The 22,034-nt window shown below is 41.6% G+C and overlaps 1 protein-coding gene and 1 long non-coding RNA gene across 2 annotated transcripts; both read right to left on the bottom strand.

The window, feature by feature from the left end:
- Window positions 1–414: 414 nt before the first annotated feature.
- LOC110903414 lies at window positions 415–11,455 on the bottom strand. The gene is made up of 5 exons (XR_002571915.2): window positions 11,205–11,455; window positions 11,051–11,124; window positions 10,894–10,968; window positions 10,774–10,816; window positions 415–841 (listed from the first exon to the last, which is right to left on the bottom strand). It is a non-coding gene; the product is annotated as an uncharacterized LOC110903414 (long non-coding RNA).
- Window positions 11,456–20,378: 8,923 nt separating this feature from the next.
- On the bottom strand, window positions 20,379–21,605 carry LOC110901998. The gene is made up of 2 exons (XM_022148743.1): window positions 21,131–21,605; window positions 20,379–20,485 (listed from the first exon to the last, which is right to left on the bottom strand). The coding sequence occupies exons 1-2, from the start codon at window positions 21,603–21,605 to the stop codon at window positions 20,379–20,381; spliced, it is 582 nt and encodes a 193-aa protein (XP_022004435.1).
- Between the last annotated feature and the right edge of the window lie 429 nt (window positions 21,606–22,034).

The raw sequence follows: 22,034 nt of genomic DNA on the forward strand, positions 1-22,034 counted from the left end.
TGACAAGCCAACGCAATCGTTAAGGCATATCGTAATAGTTAAATGGATACGTTGCACAATCTCAGCCACACAAAAGCCGCCCTGCGGGCCCCGGGCTGCCAGTAATCTTATAAGAGTGTGGCAGCCCGAAAATTAGGAACAACCTCTTTATAAGAGGTACTAAATACCCCAATACTAAGGATAAGTTATTGAGGCCTCATTTGGGTTCATTTCTCTGAATCACTTTCTCTCTTTACTTTCTCTCTCTAGAAATTCTCTCTCAAGCTTAGCCATGGCGATTTCAATTCTTCGGCGATAATCTTCATCGGAATGCCTTCAGAAGATCAAAACCTGTAAATAGTCATCCATATTCTTCATCTATCGATGCTCGATCACTCATCGATCACTAATTTCTGATTTTTTCTGTCTGCAGAAACCTAGATCCGTCGAATCGCCGTCGCTGCTCCACCGTAGATCATCGGAAAACTCTCAGAACTTCAATTCAAGGTAAGTAATCTTCAATAACGTCGATTAAGCGATGATTCTTCACAAGATCGTAAACATTTTGATCCATTTTACAATAAAAATTACAACAAAAACATGTTTTTGATGGATAATTCATCCATTTTCCTATCATATTCTAAGAATAACAGGTATCTCTGTTCGATCTTCATCGTGTTCTTGGTTTGCTGCAGTTGCAGGTTCTTCTCTACAGATTTCTGGGCTTCATCTTCAAACTGTTCTTGGTGTTCTTGAGCTTCCGGCGAAGCCGTATTGATTGTGATCTTCAATACCATCACGAGTAGCTGTTTTCTTCTTGGCTTGATCTTGTCCCAGATGAATCTACAGAAGTCCAACATAGCTTGATTGTGACAACTCGTAATGTAAACCCACTTTGTGTAACGTTACGTGCTCACGTGAACTATGTTGGTTGAATGTTATGTTTATTTTATGTGAATGTATATTTATACAAGTGACCGACCGCACGAGACTCTCGAACGCACAACACCTACTTGAACGCACAAGGCCTTGGGCCGTATTCCTCGTAACCGGAACCAATGGGCAGCCCATTAGGGGTTTCGGCCCACTTCTCTTATACGTACATACACACAACTTTAGGAGGTTGTTCTCATTTGGTTACACAAAAACACAAGTTACAAAACCCTAGTGCTCTCTCCCCTCCTCTCAAACTCGACGGCGAACAACCTTTGGGATCGAAGATCTTGTCTTTCACTCGGCTCACCTCCCCTTGTTTGATTTCAATCGGTTAGTGGTTGATATTGATATGTTGTTAAATGATGTTGTGATTACATGATTGTATTAAAACCATTAGGATTGATTGTTATGATAAACAATATGAACCGTGTATAGATGTTCTTGTGGATCGAATTGCATGAGAATAACTTCAAACCGATTCAATGATGCTTGATTAAATTGTTGTTATGATATGCGTTCCGGATTGATAACTTGTTGTTGTGCTAGTGGATCGGGTTATGCATGTAATCGGCCGGTATGTGGTTATGTTTTAAGGTTTGATTCGATTGCATATTGATAGATATTGTTCATATGATCATACTAGGGTTCTGTTGGATGGAATGATAATTTGGTTAGCTTGATCGATTAAGGGTTGGAATAAAATCTTTGATTTTGTTAATTGATTGTAAACTTGGAAACTTTAAGAATAATTGTAACCAATTGCTTGAATTATGGGATATTAGTTAAACAATCCCACAAATCCGATCCCGAGCGCACAAGAGGCCGAACGCACAAGGCAACTCAGTCGCACAAGATCAGGTCATGCAAGACCTGATCTGATCGCACAAGCCGGTCACACAAAGTCAGTCGCACAAGACCACTAGGATCGCACAAGTGTAACGTTGGGCCGGATGAACAGTTTGGGCTGGATTAGCTCGATCGCACAACCCAATTGCGATCGCACAACTCGGCCGGACTGCACAAGTCGCTTCTACGTTATGTTTATCCTTGGGCCAATATGTTTTGGGCTTCTTATGTTGGGCCGGGTATAATTATGGGGCCGAACAGGCTATTTGATTACTGATGTTATTTGGGCCGGGTTAGTGACCAATCGCACAACCCATTGTGGATCGCACAAGCCTTGCGGATCGCACAAGGGGTTGGGCCGATTGTTAATGAGCCCAATTGTTTAGTCGCACATGTTTGAATATGTTAAACACCTGATTAACTGGAAACTGTTGCTATGATCTATACGTGTTTGAAAACGTGTAACTTATGTGAAACATACGTGCATTACTTGAACCAAACCTGACTTGTATGGTAATCCTGTTAGGACGTGTTTGATCACTTTTAATTCAAGTAACTTTGGTATAATCTGCCGAGCAAACCAAGGTGAGTTCATTGCATTTTCTCAAGCATGCGTCCCGGTGGTTTGGGACAACTGGTAAACATTTGGAAGGGAAACATTGGGTAAACAACTTAATCGGTTTTGGTTATTGCCTGGAGGGCAATGGGGGTAATTAGTTGATAGCGCTATTAGGTGGGAAACCTCACACCGGGCCGTAAGGACGGGCGTGAACTAATTATCTGAGTAGGGCTATGGTTGTTAGAGGCACACTCCTCAGATACATATGGGCACACTCCCTAGGGTATCTAACGATGGCAACATAGCAATCAGTCGTTAAGGGGTACCCACTCCCCGGATACACTTGGGCACACTCCCTAGGGTATCTAACATGAGCAACATCGTAACGCAACATTGAATCGCATTAACATACATCTGGTAACTCAACACGTTAACAAAACCTTGAACTCACCAGCGTAGTCTGACACACTTGTTTGCATGCTTGTAGGTCGTTAACCTTGGAACATGGACTTGCTATCTGGGAGTGCTGGAGTGGTCATGGATCGAAGCTATTGGTTTACTTACATTGATACATTGGTTTTAAGTTTATTTTGAAACGATTGCTAAACGACTTATCATATGCTTCCGCTACACGACTTTTATGAATTAATATTGTGTTTGACATTTAATCTTGGCCATTAAAGACATGTTTTATTTAAGTATTTACTATTGGTTCAATGTGATTGGTGGCTCAGACTCTGATGTGTACCACGCCTCGCGGGGTTTCCGCAGGTGGTATTTTGGGGGTGTTACAGTTTGGTATCAGAGCCACTGGTTATAGTGAACTAGGTTTTAAAACGTTTTGTAAAACCAGACTATAACCGAACAACTTCGAAAATCGATCATGACACTCAGCTCCAGATTGCAAGGTTCGTCTCTCTCACTTTATACATTACTTGCTTAGCAGTCACACACTCACAACGTATATCAACTGAAACATCTAACACCATAGCGACTTGATAGTGTGACACTACTCTTCGACTCATGTAAACCATAGACCTGTAATACCATCTGTTGTGTTATTTGAACGGGGGAAACTTCGAGCGCAAGCTAAGAGGCTCTGAGATGAACATGCAAATCGCCTTATTATTATGGGTGCACACTTAATAATAACGCGGGGTGCATGCAAGTCCCAGTGAGGCTTATCGAGCGTGAGAAGGGTTCTGCCTTACTATGTGTGAACTTGGTAGTACGTAAATATCAGTATGATCCTTGACTCCTATCTCATTTCGATTTCTAAATCAGTTTATTCCCAACTATAGAAACATGAGTGGACGAGGACACGGACGTGGCAACATCAACATGACTCAGGCTGAGTTGACTGACCTAATCAATACCCGCGTGGCTGAGGCCTTAGCAGCCTATCAAGCTGGTACGGAATGTACCAAGTACTCTTTACTCTTATACCACGTACACGTCTTTTCATTCCTATAATGTGTTTCCTCCCGTTATTTAGGTCAGCAAGCGCAACCTCAACCTAACCCGCCTGCGTGTACGTTCAAAATGTTTATGGACTGTAAGCCCCAGACCTTCACCGGGACTGAAGGGGATGTGGGACTTCTAAGATGGTTCGAGAAAGCAGAGTCTGTGTTTTCTATCTGTAACTGTCCCGCTGGGGACAGGGTGAAATATGTTGCGGGTACCTTGGCTGATGGTGCCCTAACATGGTGGAACGCCCAAGTACAGTTGTTGGGCATCGAGGCAGCGAATGCCATAACTTGGGAAGAGTTTAAAGAACTGATCAGGGAGGAGTACTGTCCTCGGGACGAGGTCCAGAAGCTGGAAAACGAATACTACGACTTGAAGATGGTTGGATCTGAAGTCGAAGCGTATGTGAAGCGATCATATGAACTGGCCGACATGTGCCCAAACTTGTCCCGGCCTATGTCTCGGAGGATTGAGTTATTCATCAAAGGGTTGCCTCCGCGTGTGAAGAGCTTGGTCACTGCAGCCCATCTCAATGATTTGACACAGATCGTTCGTCTGACTCACAAGATTGTGGATCAAGAGGTGGAAAGCGATTCGTTACCCCCGCGTATTTCGGCCACTACTACTGCTACACCCACTGCCACTGCGTCCGCTAATGATAACAAGCGGAAGTGGAGTGATTATGACAAAGCATCCAGTGCTGGCCAGACTCAGAAAAGGCCAGACAACAGCAACCGCAACATCAGCCAGTCGTCTTCTGTCAATCAAGGCCAGGGAAGTGGCCACAGCCAGGGTTCGTATGCAGGGAAGAAGCCACGATGTAACAAGTGTGGCTATCATCATTTCGGGTCGTGTACTCGGAAGTGTGACAGGTGTGGTAAGGCGGGCCATGAGGCCAGGGATTGTAGGGCCCCACAGCCTAAACACCAGCAGCAACAAAACCAGCAGAATCAGAGACAACAGGGACAACCACCCCAGCAGAACCAGGGTTTCAGGAAGGGGTGCTATCAGTGTGGTGATGAGGGTCACTTTAAGCGGGATTGTCCTCAGTTAAACCAGAACGCTAACGACAACAACCGCCCGAATAACAACAATGCTGGAAACAACAACAACAACAACGGCAACAACGGGGGTAATGGTGCTCGGGGCAGAGTGTTTCAGCTTGGAGCAGGGGATGCCAGGAATGACGGAAACGTTGTAACTGGTACGTTTCCTGTTAACAATCGTATTGCTTCTGTATTATTTGATTTGGGTGCCGATTGGAGTTACGTGTCCCTAGAGTTTAGTCAACGATTAGGGATAACCCCAACACCTTTAGAGGTTAAACAAGTAGTAGAACTAGCGGATGGTAAGACGATAGAAGCCTCGAATGTCCTTTTCGGGTGCAAACTAGATCTCGTGGGTCAGGTGTTTGATATTGACCTCCTACCCGTTACGCTCGGTAGTTTTGACTTAGTGGTAGGCATGGATTGGTTGTCTAAGCACCAAGCAGAAATTTTGTGTAAAGAGAAGATCGTGCGCATTCCTCTCCCTGATGGGGAGTCACTGTTAGTTCAAGGGCATCGTAGTGGGACGATGGCTGGGATTATCACGGCCATGCGTGCACAGCAGTATCTACAAAAGGGGTATCCTGCACTGTTAGCGTTAGTTACCAACGCTCAGTCTGAAGAAAGTAAGATCGAGGATCTACCAGTGGTGCGAGAATTCGTTGATGTATTCCCAGAGGAGCTACCAGGGTTACCTCCTCATCGTCAAGTAGAATTCCAGATTGATCTTGCGCCAGGAGCGGCTCCGATTGCTCGAGCCCCTTACCGGTTAGCACCTGGAGAGTTACAGGAGTTATCCAACCAACTACAGGAGTTGTTGGATAGGGGTTTCATTCGACCCAGTTCGTTGCCTTGGGGAGCCCCAGTTTTGTTCGTAAAGAAGAAAGACGGGTCATTCCGTATGTGTATCGACTATCGAGAGCTCAACAAGGTGACCATTAAGAACCGCTATCCGTTACCACGCATCGACGACTTGTTTGACCAGTTGCAAGGGTCAAGCTTCTATTCAAAGATCGACTTAAGGTCGGGTTATCACCAGGTAAGGGTTAGGGAAGAGGATGTTCCCAAGACAGCCTTTCGAACGCGCTACGGACACTATGAGTTTTTGGTCATGCCGTTTGGATTGACCAATGCACCAGCGGTTTTCATGGATCTCATGAACCGTGTATGCAAGCCGTATCTCGACGAGTTTGTTATAGTATTTATTGACGACATCTTAGTCTATTCGAAGAACAAGGAAGATCACGAGCGCCACCTACGTCTCATCTTGGAACTTTTGAGAAGAGAACAGTTGTATGCGAAATTTTCAAAGTGCGACTTTTGGATTCGAGAAGTGCACTTCCTTGGGCACGTTGTTAACGAGAAAGGGATACATGTGGATCCTGCGAAGGTGGATGCAGTTAAGAATTGGGCGGCACCAAAGACTCCGTCTGAGGTGCGACAATTTCTTGGTCTCGCAGGGTATTATCGTAGGTTCATTAAAGATTTCTCGAAAATCGCGCAACCTCTCACCTCGCTGACACAGAAGAACACAACATATTCTTGGGGGACGAAGCCAGGAAGAGGCCTTCCAGTTGTTAAAGCAGAAGCTTTGCAGTGCACCGATCTTGTCTTTACCAGAGGGCACCGAAGATTTTGTGGTATATTGTGACGCGTCAATTCAGGGTCTCGGTTGCGTGTTGATGCAACGCGAGAAGGTAATAGCTTATGCTTCTCGTCAGCTGAAGGTGCACGAGAAGAACTACACGACACACGACTTGGAGTTAGGAGCGGTGGTATTTGCGTTGAAGATTTGGAGGCACTATCTGTACGGTACCAAATGCACCATCTACACCGACCATAGGAGTCTCCAGCACATCTTCGACCAGAAAGAATTGAATATGCGACAGCGACGATGGGTGGAATTATTGAACGATTATGAATGTGCCATCAAGTATCATCCGGGCAAGGCGAACGTTGTAGCTGACGCCCTCAGCAGAAAGGATAATGCACCTAGGCGTGTACGAGCATTGCAACTCACGATCCAGTCCAACCTTCCTTCCCGGATACGCGACGCTCAGTTAGAAGCGTTGAAACCAGAGAACGTTCGAGCTGAAGCTTTGCGTGGCTCGAGACAACGACTAGAACGAAAGGGAGACGGTGCTTACTACGTAACCGGACGCATTTGGGTCCCATTCTTTGGCAACTTACGAGAACTTGTAATGGAAGAGGCACATAAGTCACGCTACTCTGTACATCCGGGATCAGATAAGATGTACCACGACCTGAAAACTACCTACTGGTGGCCCAGCATGAAGGCTCATATAGCAACCTACGTCAGCAAATGTTTGACTTGTGCTAAAGTCAAAGCAGAACATCAAAAGCCCTCGGGTCTACTGCAGCAACCAGAGATACCCACATGGAAGTGGGAACAGATCGCTATGGATTTCGTGACAGGACTACCAAGAACTCAGGCTGGGAATGACACTATTTGGGTGATTGTTGATCGCCTCACGAAATCAGCACACTTCCTAGCAATCAAGGAAACAGACAAGTTTTCTCAGCTGGCAGCAGTGTATCTTAAGGAAGTGGTTTCTAGGCATGGAGTGCCAACTTCTATCATTTCAGAGCGTGATCCGCGTTTCACTTCAGAGTTATGGCAGTCTATGCATAAATCGTTTGGTTCCCAACTCGACATGAGTACCGCTTATCACCCGTAGACGGATGGTCAAAGCGAACGCACCATCCAAACACTTGAAGATATGCTTCGGGCATGCGTACTCGACTTTGGAAAAGGATGGGAGAAGCACCTACCGTTGATAGAATTCTCCTACAACAACAGCTACCATTCAAGTATTAAGGCAGCTCCGTTCGAAGCACTGTACGGACGGAAATGCCGTTCACCTCTCTGTTGGCATGAGGTGGGTGATAGTCAGATCACAGGCCCTGAGTTTGTTCTTGAGGCATCAGAAAGCATTGTGCAGATCCGAAACCGTATGGCCGCAGCTCGCGACCGTCAGAAAAGCTACGCTGACAAGCGTAGTAAACCGCTGGAATTTGAAGTTAATGATCGCGTTATGTTAAAGGTTTCACCCTGGAAGGGTGTGGTGCGTTTTGGGAAACGCGGAAAACTAAACCCTCGTTATGTGGGACCGTTCAAAATTTTGGAACGAATTGGAAAGGTGGCCTACAGATTGGAATTACCTGCTGAGTTGGGTAATGTCCATGATGTATTTCACGTATCGCAGCTAAAGAAGTGTTTGGTTGATGAAACACTAGTAGTACCATTTCAAGAGCTGAAGATAGACGACAAATTGCAGTTTGTCGAAGAACCAATTGAGATTATGGATCGGGAGGTTAAAGTTGGTAAACACAGCCGTATACCAATTGTGAGAGTTCGTTGGAACTCAAAACGTGGTCCAGAGTTCACGTGGGAACGCGAGGACCAGATGAAACAGAAGTATCCACATCTGTTCCCCAACGACCAGGCGAAACCTAGCAAATCTAATGTTGATGCAACTAGTGAATTTTGGGACGAAATTCCCATTCAAGTGGGGGATGATGTGACACCCCAGGAAAACAAGCAAACGATATAACTTACCTAGTTTTAACTTATCTAGCTGCTTTAACTTATTTAGCTTTCTCAGTGAGTGCGTACCAAATTTCGGGACGAAATTTCTTTTTAGTTGGGGATACTGTGACAACTCGTAATTTAAACCCACTTTGTGTAACGTTACGTGCTCACGTGAACTATGTTGGTTGAATGTTATGTTTATTTTATGTGAATGTATATTTATACAAGTGACCCGACCGCACGAGACTCTCGAACGCACAACACCTACTTGAACGCACAAGGCCTTGGGCCGTATTCCTCGTAACCGGAACCAATGGGCAGCCCATTAGGGGTTTCGGCCCACTTCTCTTATACGTACATACACACAACTTTAGGAGGTTGTTCTCATTTGGTTACACAAAAACACAAGTTACAAAACCCTAGTGCTCTCTCCCCTCCTCTCAAACTCGACGGCGAACAACCTTTGGGATCGAAGATCTTGTCTTTCACTCGGCTCACCTCCCCTTGTTTGATTTCAATCGGTTAGTGGTTGATATTGATATGTTGTTAAATGATGTTGTGATTACATGATTGTATTAAAACCATTAGGATTGATTGTTATGATAAACAATATGAACCGTGTATAGATGTTCTTGTGGATCGAATTGCATGAGAATAACTTCAAACCGATTCAATGATGCTTGATTAAATTGTTGTTATGATATGCGTTCCGGATTGATAACTTGTTGTTGTGCTAGTGGATCGGGTTATGCATGTAATCGGCCGGTATGTGGTTATGTTTTAAGGTTTGATTCGATTGCATATTGATAGATATTGTTCATATGATCATACTAGGGTTCTGTTGGATGGAATGATAATTTGGTTAGCTTGATCGATTAAGGGTTGGAATAAAATCTTTGATTTTGTTAATTGATTGTAAACTTGGAAACTTTAAGAATAATTGTAACCAATTGCTTGAATTATGGGATATTAGTTAAACAATCCCACAAATCCGATCCCGAGCGCACAAGAGGCCGAACGCACAAGGCAACTCAGTCGCACAAGATCAGGTCATGCAAGACCTGATCTGATCGCACAAGCCGGTCACACAAAGTCAGTCGCACAAGACCACTAGGATCGCACAAGTGTAACGTTGGGCCGGATGAACAGTTTGGGCTGGATTAGCTCGATCGCACAACCCAATTGCGATCGCACAACTCGGCCGGACCGCACAAGTCGCTTCTACGTTATGTTTATCCTTGGGCCAATATGTTTTGGGCTTCTTATGTTGGGCCGGGTATACTTATGGGGCCGAACAGGCTATTTGATTACTGATGTTATTTGGGCCGGGTTAGTGACCAATCGCACAACCCATTGTGGATCGCACAAGCCTTGCGGATCGCACAAGGGGTTGGGCCGATTGTTAATGAGCCCAATTGTTTAGTCGCACATGTTTGAATATGTTAAACACCTGATTAACTGGAAACTGTTGCTATGATCTATACGTGTTTGAAAACGTGTAACTTATGTGAAACATACGTGCATTACTTGAACCAAACCTGACTTGTATGGTAATCCTGTTAGGACGTGTTTGATCACTTTTAATTCAAGTAACTTTGGTATAATCTGCCGAGCAAACCAAGGTGAGTTCATTGCATTTTCTCAAGCATGCGTCCCGGTGGTTTGGGACAACTGGTAAACATTTGGAAGGGAAACATTGGGTAAACAACTTAATCGGTTTTGGTTATTGCCTGGAGGGCAATGGGGGTAATTAGTTGATAGCGCTATTAGGTGGGAAACCTCACACCGGGCCGTAAGGACGGGCGTGAACTAATTATCTGAGTAGGGCTATGGTTGTTAGAGGCACACTCCTCGGATACATATGGGCACACTCCCTAGGGTATCTAACGATGGCAACATAGCAATCAGTCGTTAAGGGGTACCCACTCCCCGGATACACTTGGGCACACTCCCTAGGGTATCTAACATGAGCAACATCGTAACGCAACATTGAATCGCATTAACATACATCTGGTAACTCAACACGTTAACAAAACCTTGAACTCACCAGCGTAGTCTGACACACTTGTTTGCATGCTTGTAGGTCGTTAACCTTGGAACATGGACTTGCTATCTGGGAGTGCTGGAGTGGTCATGGATCGAAGCTATTGGTTTACTTACATTGATACATTGGTTTTAAGTTTATTTTGAAACGATTGCTAAACGACTTATCATATGCTTCCGCTACACGACTTTTATGAATTAATATTGTGTTTGACATTTAATCTTGGCCATTAATGACATGTTTATTTAAGTATTTACTATTGGTTCAATGTGATTGGTGGCTCAGACTTTGATGTGTACCACGCCTCGCGGGGTTTCCGCAGGTGGTATTTTGGGGGTGTTACATTGATCTTCTTCTACGGCGGAGGAATGACGGAGCTCTGTTTTCTGCAGATAAAGAAAATATCACAAATTAGTAATGTGATTAATCTTCAATTCGTCGACTTTGTATGATGATTACTTACCTGTAATCGAAGTTCATATGCTATTCCGATGATCTATGGCGGAGCAGCGACGGCGATACGACGGAGCTAGGTTTTCTGCAGATACAGAAAACTGTACAAATTAGTAAAAGATTTGTGAAGAATCGTTGATTAATCGACGGTATTGAAGATTACTTACCGGTAATCGAAGTTCTGAAGGTATTCCGATGATCTACGGCGGAGCAGCGACGACAATTCGACTGAGCTAGGTTTCTACAGACAGAAATCATCAGAAATTAGTGATCGATGAGTGATCGAGCATCGGTAGATCAAGAATATGCATGATTACTTACAGGTTTTGATCTTTTGAAGGCATTCCGATGAAGATTATCGCCAGAGATTTGAAATCGCCATGGATGAGTTGAGAGAGAATTTCTAGAGAGATAAAGTAGAGAGAGAAAGTGATTCTGAGAAATGAACCCAAATGAGGCCTCAATAACTTATCCTTAGTATTGGGGTATTTAGTAACTCTTATAAAGAGGTTGCTCCTAATTTTCGGGCTGCCACACTCTTATAATATTACTGGCAGCCCGGGGCCCGCAGGGCAGCTTTTGTGTCGCTGAGATTGTGCCACGTGTCCATTTTACTGTTACGATAGGCCTTAACGATTGCGTTGACTGGTCAACGGCTCAAAGGTAACAGTGTAAGCCTTAGTGGATTCTCATTAAGCCTTAGTGCTTTTACACTAAGCCTTAGTGCTTTTGCACTAAGCCTTAAGGCTTTTTCATCAAGCCTTAATGTGTCGGCCTAAGCCTTAGTGCTTTTTCCCTAAGCCTTAAGCGACAGTGATGGGCGGGATAATTTGAAATTTGAATTCTTGGTTTCTGTGCCACTAGCCGTTGGTGCTATTCACTTAGCCTTAGTGCTTTTGCACTAAGCCTTAAGACATTTTCACTAAGCCTTAGTGTGTCGGCACAGGCCTTAAGCGACATTACTTTAGCATGTTCTCCACGCTGGACCACTATTACACTAAACGATAGCGATTTTTCACTAAGCGATAGTGCTTTTTCTCTAAGCCTTATGCGACAATGCATATACGCTCCTCCAAGCCTTAAGCGACAGTGTTTAACCATGGTTAAGTATTTTTAATTACACTGTTTGTCCTTCAAGTTTGAAGAATTGTCATTTTTAGTCACTGTACTTTTCCGGTCAGAAATTTGAATTTTCCGGTTGCTTTCCAATCAGATTTTTTGTGGCGGTTTTCATCGCTAAATTTTGAATTGTTTTCGTCGCTAAATTTTGAATTGTTTTTTTTAATTATATCTTCAGAGATACTTTAATTAAGTAATTAATTTATTAATTATGAGTGTTTACTAGGATCATTAATCATGTTTAACATGTTAATTAATATATGTTATCGGCCTCAGTTGTTGTTGATAAAGCTAGGTGTTTAACAATGAATAATTACTTAAGTAATTTAACATTAGTTTCTGGGTTTAATCTGTTGAAGTGTTTGCAGTTTGCAAAGTGGTTATTGTTAGGTAATTATCCTTAAGGGTAATCATCAACACTGTTCTCTTCGATTAATTGTGTCATTAGTGTCTTCAAGTGTTGCCTGCAGACAGTTTGGTCTGTCTGCAAGTGCCATTTTCAAGTATTGCCGTCATTAGTGTTAACTTAACACAGTTAAGTGTAATTATCTAACATATACTACCATTCTTAATGATGGCCCCGCAAGGGGCTTTTGCCCTTAGTCTGTAATTAGTCAAGTTAATGGTAATTAACTGCGTCATTAGTATCTGCAAGTGTTTTCTGCAGACAGTTTGGTCTGTTTGCAAGTGTCATTAAGGGTAATTAGTATTTTTAATCAATCAATCATTCATTAATTAATCAATCATTCATTAATTAATGAGTTATTAATTAATCATAATCCCATTGATGCAATAATAATTTAAATAAAATACAATTAAAATTAACCTTGTCCTTAGTCCGTAATCAGTCATTTTGTCCTTAATTCCGCATTATTGCATTTATGGATCAATAATTATAATAATTTTAAATTAAAATAATAAAATTTTAATTTCTGGGTTTGATCTTCAAGCTGTTCTTGAGTGCCGTAGACATTTTGATCCATTTTACAATCAAAATTATAACAAAAACATGTTTTTATTTGTCCAGATTTCATCCATTTCCTTAGCATAGGATATTGATGACAGATTTCTAGGCTTGATCTTCATCGTGTTCTCAATTTCCTGCAGTTGCAGGTGGTTCTGTACACTTTGCTTCAATTTCAAACAGTTCTTGCTGCTATTGACTTTCCGGCGAAGCCGTGCAGATCTTCCTGATCTACAATACGATTAGCAGTAGCTGTTTTCTTCTTGCTTTGTGGTTGTTGCAGATGAATCTGCAGAAATCGATCATAGCTTGATCTTCGATTTCAATATTGGTCTTCTTCTACGGCGGAGCTACGACGGCGATACGACGGAGCTCTGTTTTCTTTAGAGAGAGAAAACAGTAGAAACTAGTAATAGATTTGTGAAGAGTCGTCGATTAATCGAAGGTATTGAAGATTACTTACCGGTAATCGATGTCTGAAGGTATTCCGATGATCTACGGTGGAGCAGCGACGGTGATTCGACGGAGCTAGGTTTCTGCAGACAGAAAACAGTAGAAATTAGTGATCGATGAGTGATTAGTCATTGATTAATCCAATGGAATGATGATTACTTACAAGTATTGATCTTCCGAAGGCATTCTGAAGATGATCTATGGCGGAGCAACGACAGAGCCACGGCGGAGATCGGGCAGAGCTCCGCCATCTAGAGAGGATTTTGGGAGTGAACCCAATTCTCAAAAACTTTATATCCTATTATTGGGGTATATAGATGCTCTTATATAGACGAGGGGTGTGTCTTTCTGGGCTGCTCACTCTTATAATATTACTGGCAGCCCGGGGCCCGCAAGGCAGCAAACGTGTGGCTGAGATTGTGCCACGTCAGCATTTTACTGTTCCGGGCAGCGTTAAGCCTTAATTATGCTGCCCAAAGCCTTAAAGATTTTGCACTAAGCCTTATTACTTTTTCACTAAGCTTTAGTGCTTCTGGACTAAGCCTTAAGGCTGTTTGACTAAGCCTTAGCGTGTCGGCACAAGCCTTAGTGCTTTTTCACTAAGCCTTTGCCAGTTGTCACCAGTTGTCACATCACTGTTCCATTAAACCTTAAGGCATTTGCACTAAGCCTTAGTGCTTTTTCACTAAGCCTCATACTACAATATGTTGTCAGAAAATGTGTGGCTGAGATTGTGCCACGTCATCATTCATTGTTCAATTAAGCCTTAATGTTCCAGTAAGCCTTAGTGATTTTGCACTAAGCCTTAAGACTTTTTCACTAAGCGTTAGTGTGTCGGCACAAGCCTTAGTGCTTTTTCACTAAGCGTTAGTGTGTCGGCACAGGCCTTAGGCGATAGTACCACTAAGCCTTAACGATTTTGCACTAAGCTTTAAGTGACAGTGATGGGCGGGATATTTTGAAATTTGAATTCTCGATTAGTGTGCACTAAGCTTAGTGCTTTTTCACTAAGCCTTAGCGATTATGGACTAAGCCTTATGCGACAGTGAATATACGCTCCCCCAAGTCTTAAGCGACAGTGTTTTCCGGTGAGGATTCCGGCCAGATTTGAATTTTCCGGCGTGTATTCCGGCGAGACTTTTAGTGATGGTTTTTCGTCGCTAAATTTTGAATTTGTTTTTTTATTAATTTAAACATGATAATTACCAAACTTCTTGGCTTGATCGTGTTCCTGATGAATCTATAGAAGTCCAGCATAGCTTGATCTTCTTCTACGGCGAAGCAACGACAGAGCTCTGTTTTCTGCAGATACAGAAAATATCGTAAATTAGTAATGTATTATTGATTAATCGTCGATTAATCAACTTTGTATGATGATTACTTACCGGTAATTGAAGTTCTGATGTTATTCCGATGATCTACGGCGGAGCAGCGACGGCGATACGACGGAGCTAGGTTTTCTGCAGATACAGAACACAGTACAAATTTGTAATAGATTTGTGAAGAATCGTCGATTAATCGACAGTATTGAAGATTACTTGCCGGTAATCAAAGTTCTGAAGGTGTTCCGATGATCTACGGCGGAGCAGCGACGGCGATTCGATGGAGCTAGGGAGCTAGGTTTCTGCAGACAGAAAACATCAGAATTAGTGATCGATGAGTGATCGAGCATCGATAGATCAAGAATATGGACGATTACGTACAGGTTTTGATCTTCTGAAGGCATTCCGATGAAGACTATCGCCGGAGATTTGAAATCGCCATGGCTGAGGTTGAGAGAGAATTTCTAGAGAGAGAAAGTAGAGAGAGAAAGTGATTCCGAGAAATAAACCCAAATGAGGCCTCAATAACTTATCCTTAGTATTGGGGTATTTAGTACCTCTTAAAAAGAGGTTGCTCCTAATTTCGGGCTGCCACACTCTTTTAAAATTACCGGCAGCCCGGGGCCCGCAGGGCGACTTTTGTGTGGCTGAGATTGTACTACATGTCCATTTTACTGTTACGATAGGTCTTAACGATTGCGTTGACTGGTCAATGGCTCCAAAGTAACAGTGTAAGCCTTAGTGGATTCTCATTAAGCCTTAGTGCTCTTGCACTAAGCCTTAGTGTGTCGGCCTAAGCCTTAGTGCATTTTCCCTAAGCCTTAAGCGACAGTGATGGGCGGGATAATTTGAAATTTGAATTCTTGGTTTCTGTGCCACTAGCCGTTAGTGCTTTTCACTAAGCCTTAGTGCCTTTGCACTAAGCCTTTGAGTGTTGGCAGTAAGCCATAAGACAATTTCACTAAGCCTTAGTGTTGTTGGGGTTGAACTTTGTTTATTCAGATCATCATCATCATTCTGATGATGTAAACGTCTGTTGGCAGCGGACATACTTGACATACTTGAACAAACAATAACGAATGAATGGACAGACAATTATCGAAGAGGATTGAATGTCTTGGTACCGGTTAATGTTGCCGGTCCTTACATTTATATACTTGACAAATTTGGCGGTTAATTGAGGCGGGAAAACTGTCATAGGCAGTTTCGAATATACCCGCTTATTATACCCACCATAACTTATCATTATAATCCGAGTTCTAGCTAATACGAATATAAGTACATATACATATCATAAATTAAGTTTAATCGTTTCTTCTAATACTTCCCCCTAAACTTAATTACGTTTAGTAACACCCTTAAGAACACTTGCATTTGCTTCTTCAACAGCTTTTCTTGCATGATCAAAGTTGAATTTTCTTCTTTTCTTGTGTGCATTCCATGCTCCTTCCCAACTGTTTTCAGCATACAGCGCATACGATTCCATTCCAGTTGCCTCCTTGATTTCTTCAGCACTTGTGCTCCTTCCGAGACTGCATTCAGGTACATCTTCCCTTTCCTTCATTCTTTCTGATTTGTTGGCTCTTGTCTGCACGTCTTTAAACTTGTAATAATACACTAGGATATCTAAATACATGGCATAAACGGTCCGCATGTATTCACCATCCTTGTATTCAAAGCCCATGTCTTTAGTGATAATCGGCCAGAGATTATCTTCGGTTACACTGTTGTAACCACCATCCCGTTCCACAATCATGTACAGACTCAGCAAATCAACTTTTCTGTTCTCGGTCATCACCGGAGGCATTGGCCTTGTGGTTATGCCCAGGAAAGTTATAACAAACCAAGACACCATTTCGTCGAATTTCTTTTCTAGTTCGTACTTGTAATGGAACACAAACTTGCCATCCTCTAACATATTTAACAGATTTACACAATCTTTGAAATCATTGAATTCCAAAGCCCTTATAATCATCACACTCCAATCCGTTTCATCGGAGGAAACGTGTAAATCTTCAAAATAGGAATTAAGGTATTCCTCTTTATATTTTTCATTTACATCATTCAACCTTATCACCTTTTGTTTTTCTTTTAGGCCTAATTCATCTTCCTTTGACAGCCCCGTTATTTCATTGACAGTGTTATTGATAGGAGATGAGAACATAGGAAATATTTTGCAAGTATCTCCATCCTTTTTAACCGTAAAGCCTTGCATTGTTAACTGATTTAGACTGAGTACATTTCTATCTAATTCCGGTGTGTATAAGACACCCTGAATCAACGACCTTTCATTATTGGACTTGACTTCTACAACCCCTATGCCCCGCATAAACAAGAAATCGTTTTCCCCCGAGTTGGTTTCAACCCCCACTAAATGTTTGATACGCTTGAAAACATTTAGATTACCGGCATAGTGTTGTGTAAATGAAAGACTAACATACCATATGTCTCCCCACGTACCACCCTCTGATCCAGTCACAATCATCTCGTTCCTTTCTTCTACAGATTCCCTTTGTTTTCGTATCCCTGCATTTACCGCTTGAGAGACAAGTTGTGTGTTTTCATCATTCTCCTTTGATTTGCAGTCGTATATGAAGTGGCCTGGGCGATGACAGTAATAACACAATTTTGTCCGATGAACTTTCTTTTGCAGTCTGGTTTCTTCATCTTGGCAGTGTTGGCATGGAAGGGTTGTCACCGTGGCTCTGATACCACATGTTGGGGTTGAACTTTGTTTATTCAGATCATCATCATCATCATCATTCTGATGATGTAAACGTCTGTTGGCAGCGGACATACTTGACATACTTGAACAAACAATAACGAATGAATGGACAGACAATTATCGAAGAGGATTGAATGTCTTGGTACCGGTTAATGTTGCCGGTCCTTACATTTATATACTTGACAAATTTGGCGGTTAATTGAGGCGGGAAAACTGTCATAGGCAGTTTCGAATATACCCGCTTATTATACCCACCATAACTTATCATTATAATCCGAGTTCTAGCTAATACGAATATAAGTACATATACATATCATAAATTAAGTTTAATCGTTTCTTCTAGTAAGTGTGTCGGCAGAGGCCTTTAGCGACAATACTTTGGCGTGTTCTACATGCTGGACCACTATTACACTAAGCGATAGTGCTTTTTCACTAAGCAATAGGGATTTTTCACTAAGCGATAGTGCTTTTTCTCTAAGCCTTATGCGCCAGTGAATTTACGCTCCTCCAAGCCTTAAGCGACAGTGTTTAACCATGGTTAAGTATTTTTAATTGCACTGTTTGTCCTTCAAGTTTGAAGAATTGTCATTTTTAGTCCCTGTACTTTTCCGGTCAGAAATTTGAATTTTCCGGTTGCTTTCCGGTCAGATTTTTGTGGCGGTTTTCGTCGCTAAATTTTGAATTGTTTTTTTTAATTATATCTGCAGAGTTACTTTAATTAAGTAATTAGTTTATTAATGACGAGTGTTTAATAGGCTCATTAATCATGTTTAACATGTTAATTAATATATGTTATTAGCCTCAGTTGTTGTAGTTGTTGTTGATGAAGCTAAGTGTTTAACAATGAATAATTACTTATGTAATTTAACATTAATTTCTGGGTTTAATCTGTTGAAGTTGTTGCTGTTTGCAAAGTGGTTGTTGTTAAGTAATTATACTTATAGGTAAACACCAACACTGTTCTCTTCGATTAACTGTGTCATTAGTGTCTACAGGCAACTGAGTAAGGCTTAGTGAAAGCGCGTGATCAAATTTAAATTTGAGTAAGCGCGTGATTTGAGTTATTTGCCTGCAGAAGCGATATCAAATTTTTGATAACTAGTTAACTATTCCACAAAGTACTAATTAATTAATTTACTAATTAATTAACAAAATATATCGCTTAATTAATTTACTAATTAATTAATTTACACAGAAGTACTATCGCTTTTGCACTAAGCGATAGTATTCTGTGTAAGGCTTTAAGTACTAATCACAAATAACTCAGCCGTTCACTACGAAAATTTGAATTCTGTGTAAGGCTTTAAGTACTAATCACAAATAACTCAGCCGTTCACTACGAAAATTTGAATTCTGTGTAAGGCTTTAAGTACTGAGCTAAGGCTTAGTGAAAATAACTGAGTTAATACTTAACGGTTTTCGTCGCTAAATTTGAATTCTTTTCGTCGCTAAATTCTGAATTGTTTTTTAATTAAATTATGTTAATATATCCTGCTGTCCATACTTAATCAATAAATTTATTTTATTTTTACTGATTGAAACTGTGCTGAATGTTTTGTAGTGCTATCTACCATGTATGAAGTTAATCATGATTAACGTACAGTGGCTTTGTTTTGGTGTAGTTGATTAGTCTAATTATGTTCTGATACTTAGTTTATTTCTTCTCATTTTCAGGATGCTTGTAACTGAAGAAGATGAAAAGGAAGATCGTGTCGTGTCCGTTCTTTGTTCATGTCCTCACTAATCCTGTAGGCTGGTTGTGTTCTAGTTGTGTAATTAATAATATAATATTATTAGTTATTAAGTTAATCTGTGATTAACGTCGTGTTTTACTTTGAATATTATAGTTTAGTGTGTTTGTAGTCCTGGACTTGTACACTGTTGAAGTGAGTCAAAATAGTGTTTGGCTTGTTTGCAAGTTTTGCCTGCAGATAGTTTGATCTGTCTGCAAGTGGGTCAAAACAATGTTTTGTCTGTCTGTAAGTGTCCTTAATGTCATGTTTTACTTATTTGTGGTTTAGGATTACCCTTAATGACGCTGAGACTAAGCTCGTTAATCACGTTCACTTGATACCTTTACCTTAATCGTCCGTGCAGCGGATCGTTAGCCACAATTAACTGTAATTTAAGCCTTTTTGGTCCTTCTGCAAGTCTAATGACTTGCAGTTTTGGTCTATCTGTAAACCTGCATTTTGCAGATGATGATGTTGATTTTGTGATCAAGCACTTAATTATCTTTTTTTAATTAATTAATTCCGTGGTTTCATCTTCAATGTGTTCTTCAGTTACTAGGAAATTTGTACAGACATGTAATCACAATGCAATTAACAGTAGATTTTTTGAATTCAAAATGCATTTTACAGTATGCTGTTTCCGATCATCATGTTCTAACTATTCCGACATAGCCAGTCTGAATCTAATTATAAATGTATTCCGGCAAAGCCGATCTGAATCTAACTACAATGAGTTTCCTAAACTAATTTCGACATCTTTTTCCTGCTAATTTGTTCATCGTCTTCTTGTTCTTCTTCTCTTAGCCGTAGATCATCGTCTTCTTCGATGATGGTCTTTCTTTTCAGGTTGACATGTACCTAAACCTCCGGCGAAGCTTTGTCTTCTCCGATGATCTGTGTATCTTCCGTCGAAGATTCCGACAAAGCTTTCGAAGATTCTTATTCAACCTTGTAATCCCTTTGAATTGTATTCGGCTCTGCAGAACTTACGTATGTCTGTTGTAGTCCCTTAGCGCCATCTGCAAGTAGTTTCTTCTTCCAATGAGTTGCAGGTTTCTTCTTCTGTAGAGTAAACCCTAGTTTCGTCGTCGGTGAGTTGCAGGTTTCTTCTCGAGTCAGCATCGTCGTCTCTGTGTTGTCGTCTTCGTATACGATCATCGTTGTTGCCGATCATCGTCTTCAGAACGGTGATAGATGTAGATTATCACCGGAGTTTTGAAATCGCCATGGCTTCGCCTCCGGGAGAGGATTTTGGGAGTGAACCCAATTCTCAAAATCTTTATATCCTATTATGGGGTATATAGATGCTCTTATAGAGACGAGGGGTGAGTCCTTAAGCGCTGCCACACTCTTATAGTATTATTGGCAGCACGTGGGTCCGCTAGGACGCGATCGGACGACTGAGATTGTTTAACGTCAGCGTTTACTGTTCTACAAAGCCTTTATTTCTGGATTAAGCCTTAATGAGCGCGTGGGCGCGTGGATTTATTGTACCACTAGCCGTTAGTGCTTTTTCACTAAGCCTTAAAGTTTTTGAAATTGCAATTTAGTCCCTGACACTAAGCCTTAGCACTTTTTAACTAAGCCTTAACAATTTTGGACTAAGCCTTAAGGAAAACCTTCTAGAAGGTTCATTATTCCATTAAGCTTTAGTGCTCTTGCACTAAGCCTTAGTGTGTCGGCCCAAGCCTTAGTGTGTCGGCATTAAGCCTTAGAGTGTCGGCACAGGCCTTAGTGTTTTTTCACTAAGCCTTAGTGAATGTGTGTGAGCCGACAAGTTACTGTGCTTGAAGTATTGTGGTGGTATGTCATCGATGATGTTGTAGTCAGCGTTGTTTGAGAAGACTTTTTTGTTGAGGTCCAATTGCCACATATGTAGTTATGTCTTCCCATGGATCTTGCCCACATTGTTTTGCCTGTTCTGGAATTACCTTCTATGATTACTGACTTTGGTCTCACCGGCCGTGCAGCGGCTTGTATACCAAAGTATGAATCTGCCCATTCTTGCAGGTCTTCTAGTACATTAGTGAAGCTTGATAACGGGAATGGACATACCCATGGAGCTGTAGGTATTTCATAGACTCTATCCAGGTTGAAGTTGATGTTGTGATGCTGTAAGAGAAAGTCTCTGGGTTGTTCATCTCTAATAACCTGCAATGCCTCGTCTTTAGCGTTGCACACCAGTGCTCTGCCGTATGTTGTGTTGGGATCGAAATTCTGATTTCTGGTAGATGTTCCATGTTTCTGAAACATCCCCCAGTCGATTACATCACCGTCTTTCTGCATGTATCTTCTGACAAAGAAACTGGATTTAGCAGACTGTATGTATGGATGACAAATTTCAGACGTATTTGGGTGATTGAGGTCAAAGAATCTTGGATTTTGACATTTGAATTTCTTTTCCATCTGCATCAAAACATGAAGATGAGGCTTGTCGTCTTCGTGCAGTTCTATGCAGATAGCGATATATATACTTGATCGCTGAAGGAATTGGTAGAACTTTCAGTTGTTCAAGATAATATTCTTTGGATACATAGCATTTTGGGTATGTGATGAAGTAGTTCTTGGCATTGACAAGAAACTTTCATGTTGTTTCTGCTGCTCTCATGGCGGAGATCGGGCAAAGCTCCGGCTTCTAGAGAGGATTTTGGGAGTGAACCCAATTCTCAAAATCTTTATATCCTATTATTGGGTTATATAGATGCTCTTATATAGACGAGGGGTAGTGTTTCCGGGCTGCCACACTCTTATAATATTACTGGCATCCCGGGGTCCGCATGGCGGATTTTGTGTGGCTGAGAACGTGCCACGTCAGCATTCACTATTGCATTAAGT

The sequence above is a fragment of the Helianthus annuus genome, chromosome 13 (genome assembly GCF_002127325.2).
Source record: "Helianthus annuus cultivar XRQ/B chromosome 13, HanXRQr2.0-SUNRISE, whole genome shotgun sequence".
Classification (NCBI taxonomy): domain Eukaryota; kingdom Viridiplantae; phylum Streptophyta; class Magnoliopsida; order Asterales; family Asteraceae; genus Helianthus; species Helianthus annuus.

Excerpts from the sequence above, each read along its gene's own strand:
- LOC110901998 (XM_022148743.1), bottom strand. The coding sequence starts at position 21,605 with ATGGAAAAGAAATTCAAATGTCAAAATCCAAGATTCTTTGACCTCAAT. Across the intron at positions 20,486-21,130 it reads AAAGTCAGTAATCATAGAAG|GATATAAAGATTTTGAGAAT; the intron begins GTAATTCCAGAA and ends ACCCCATAATAG.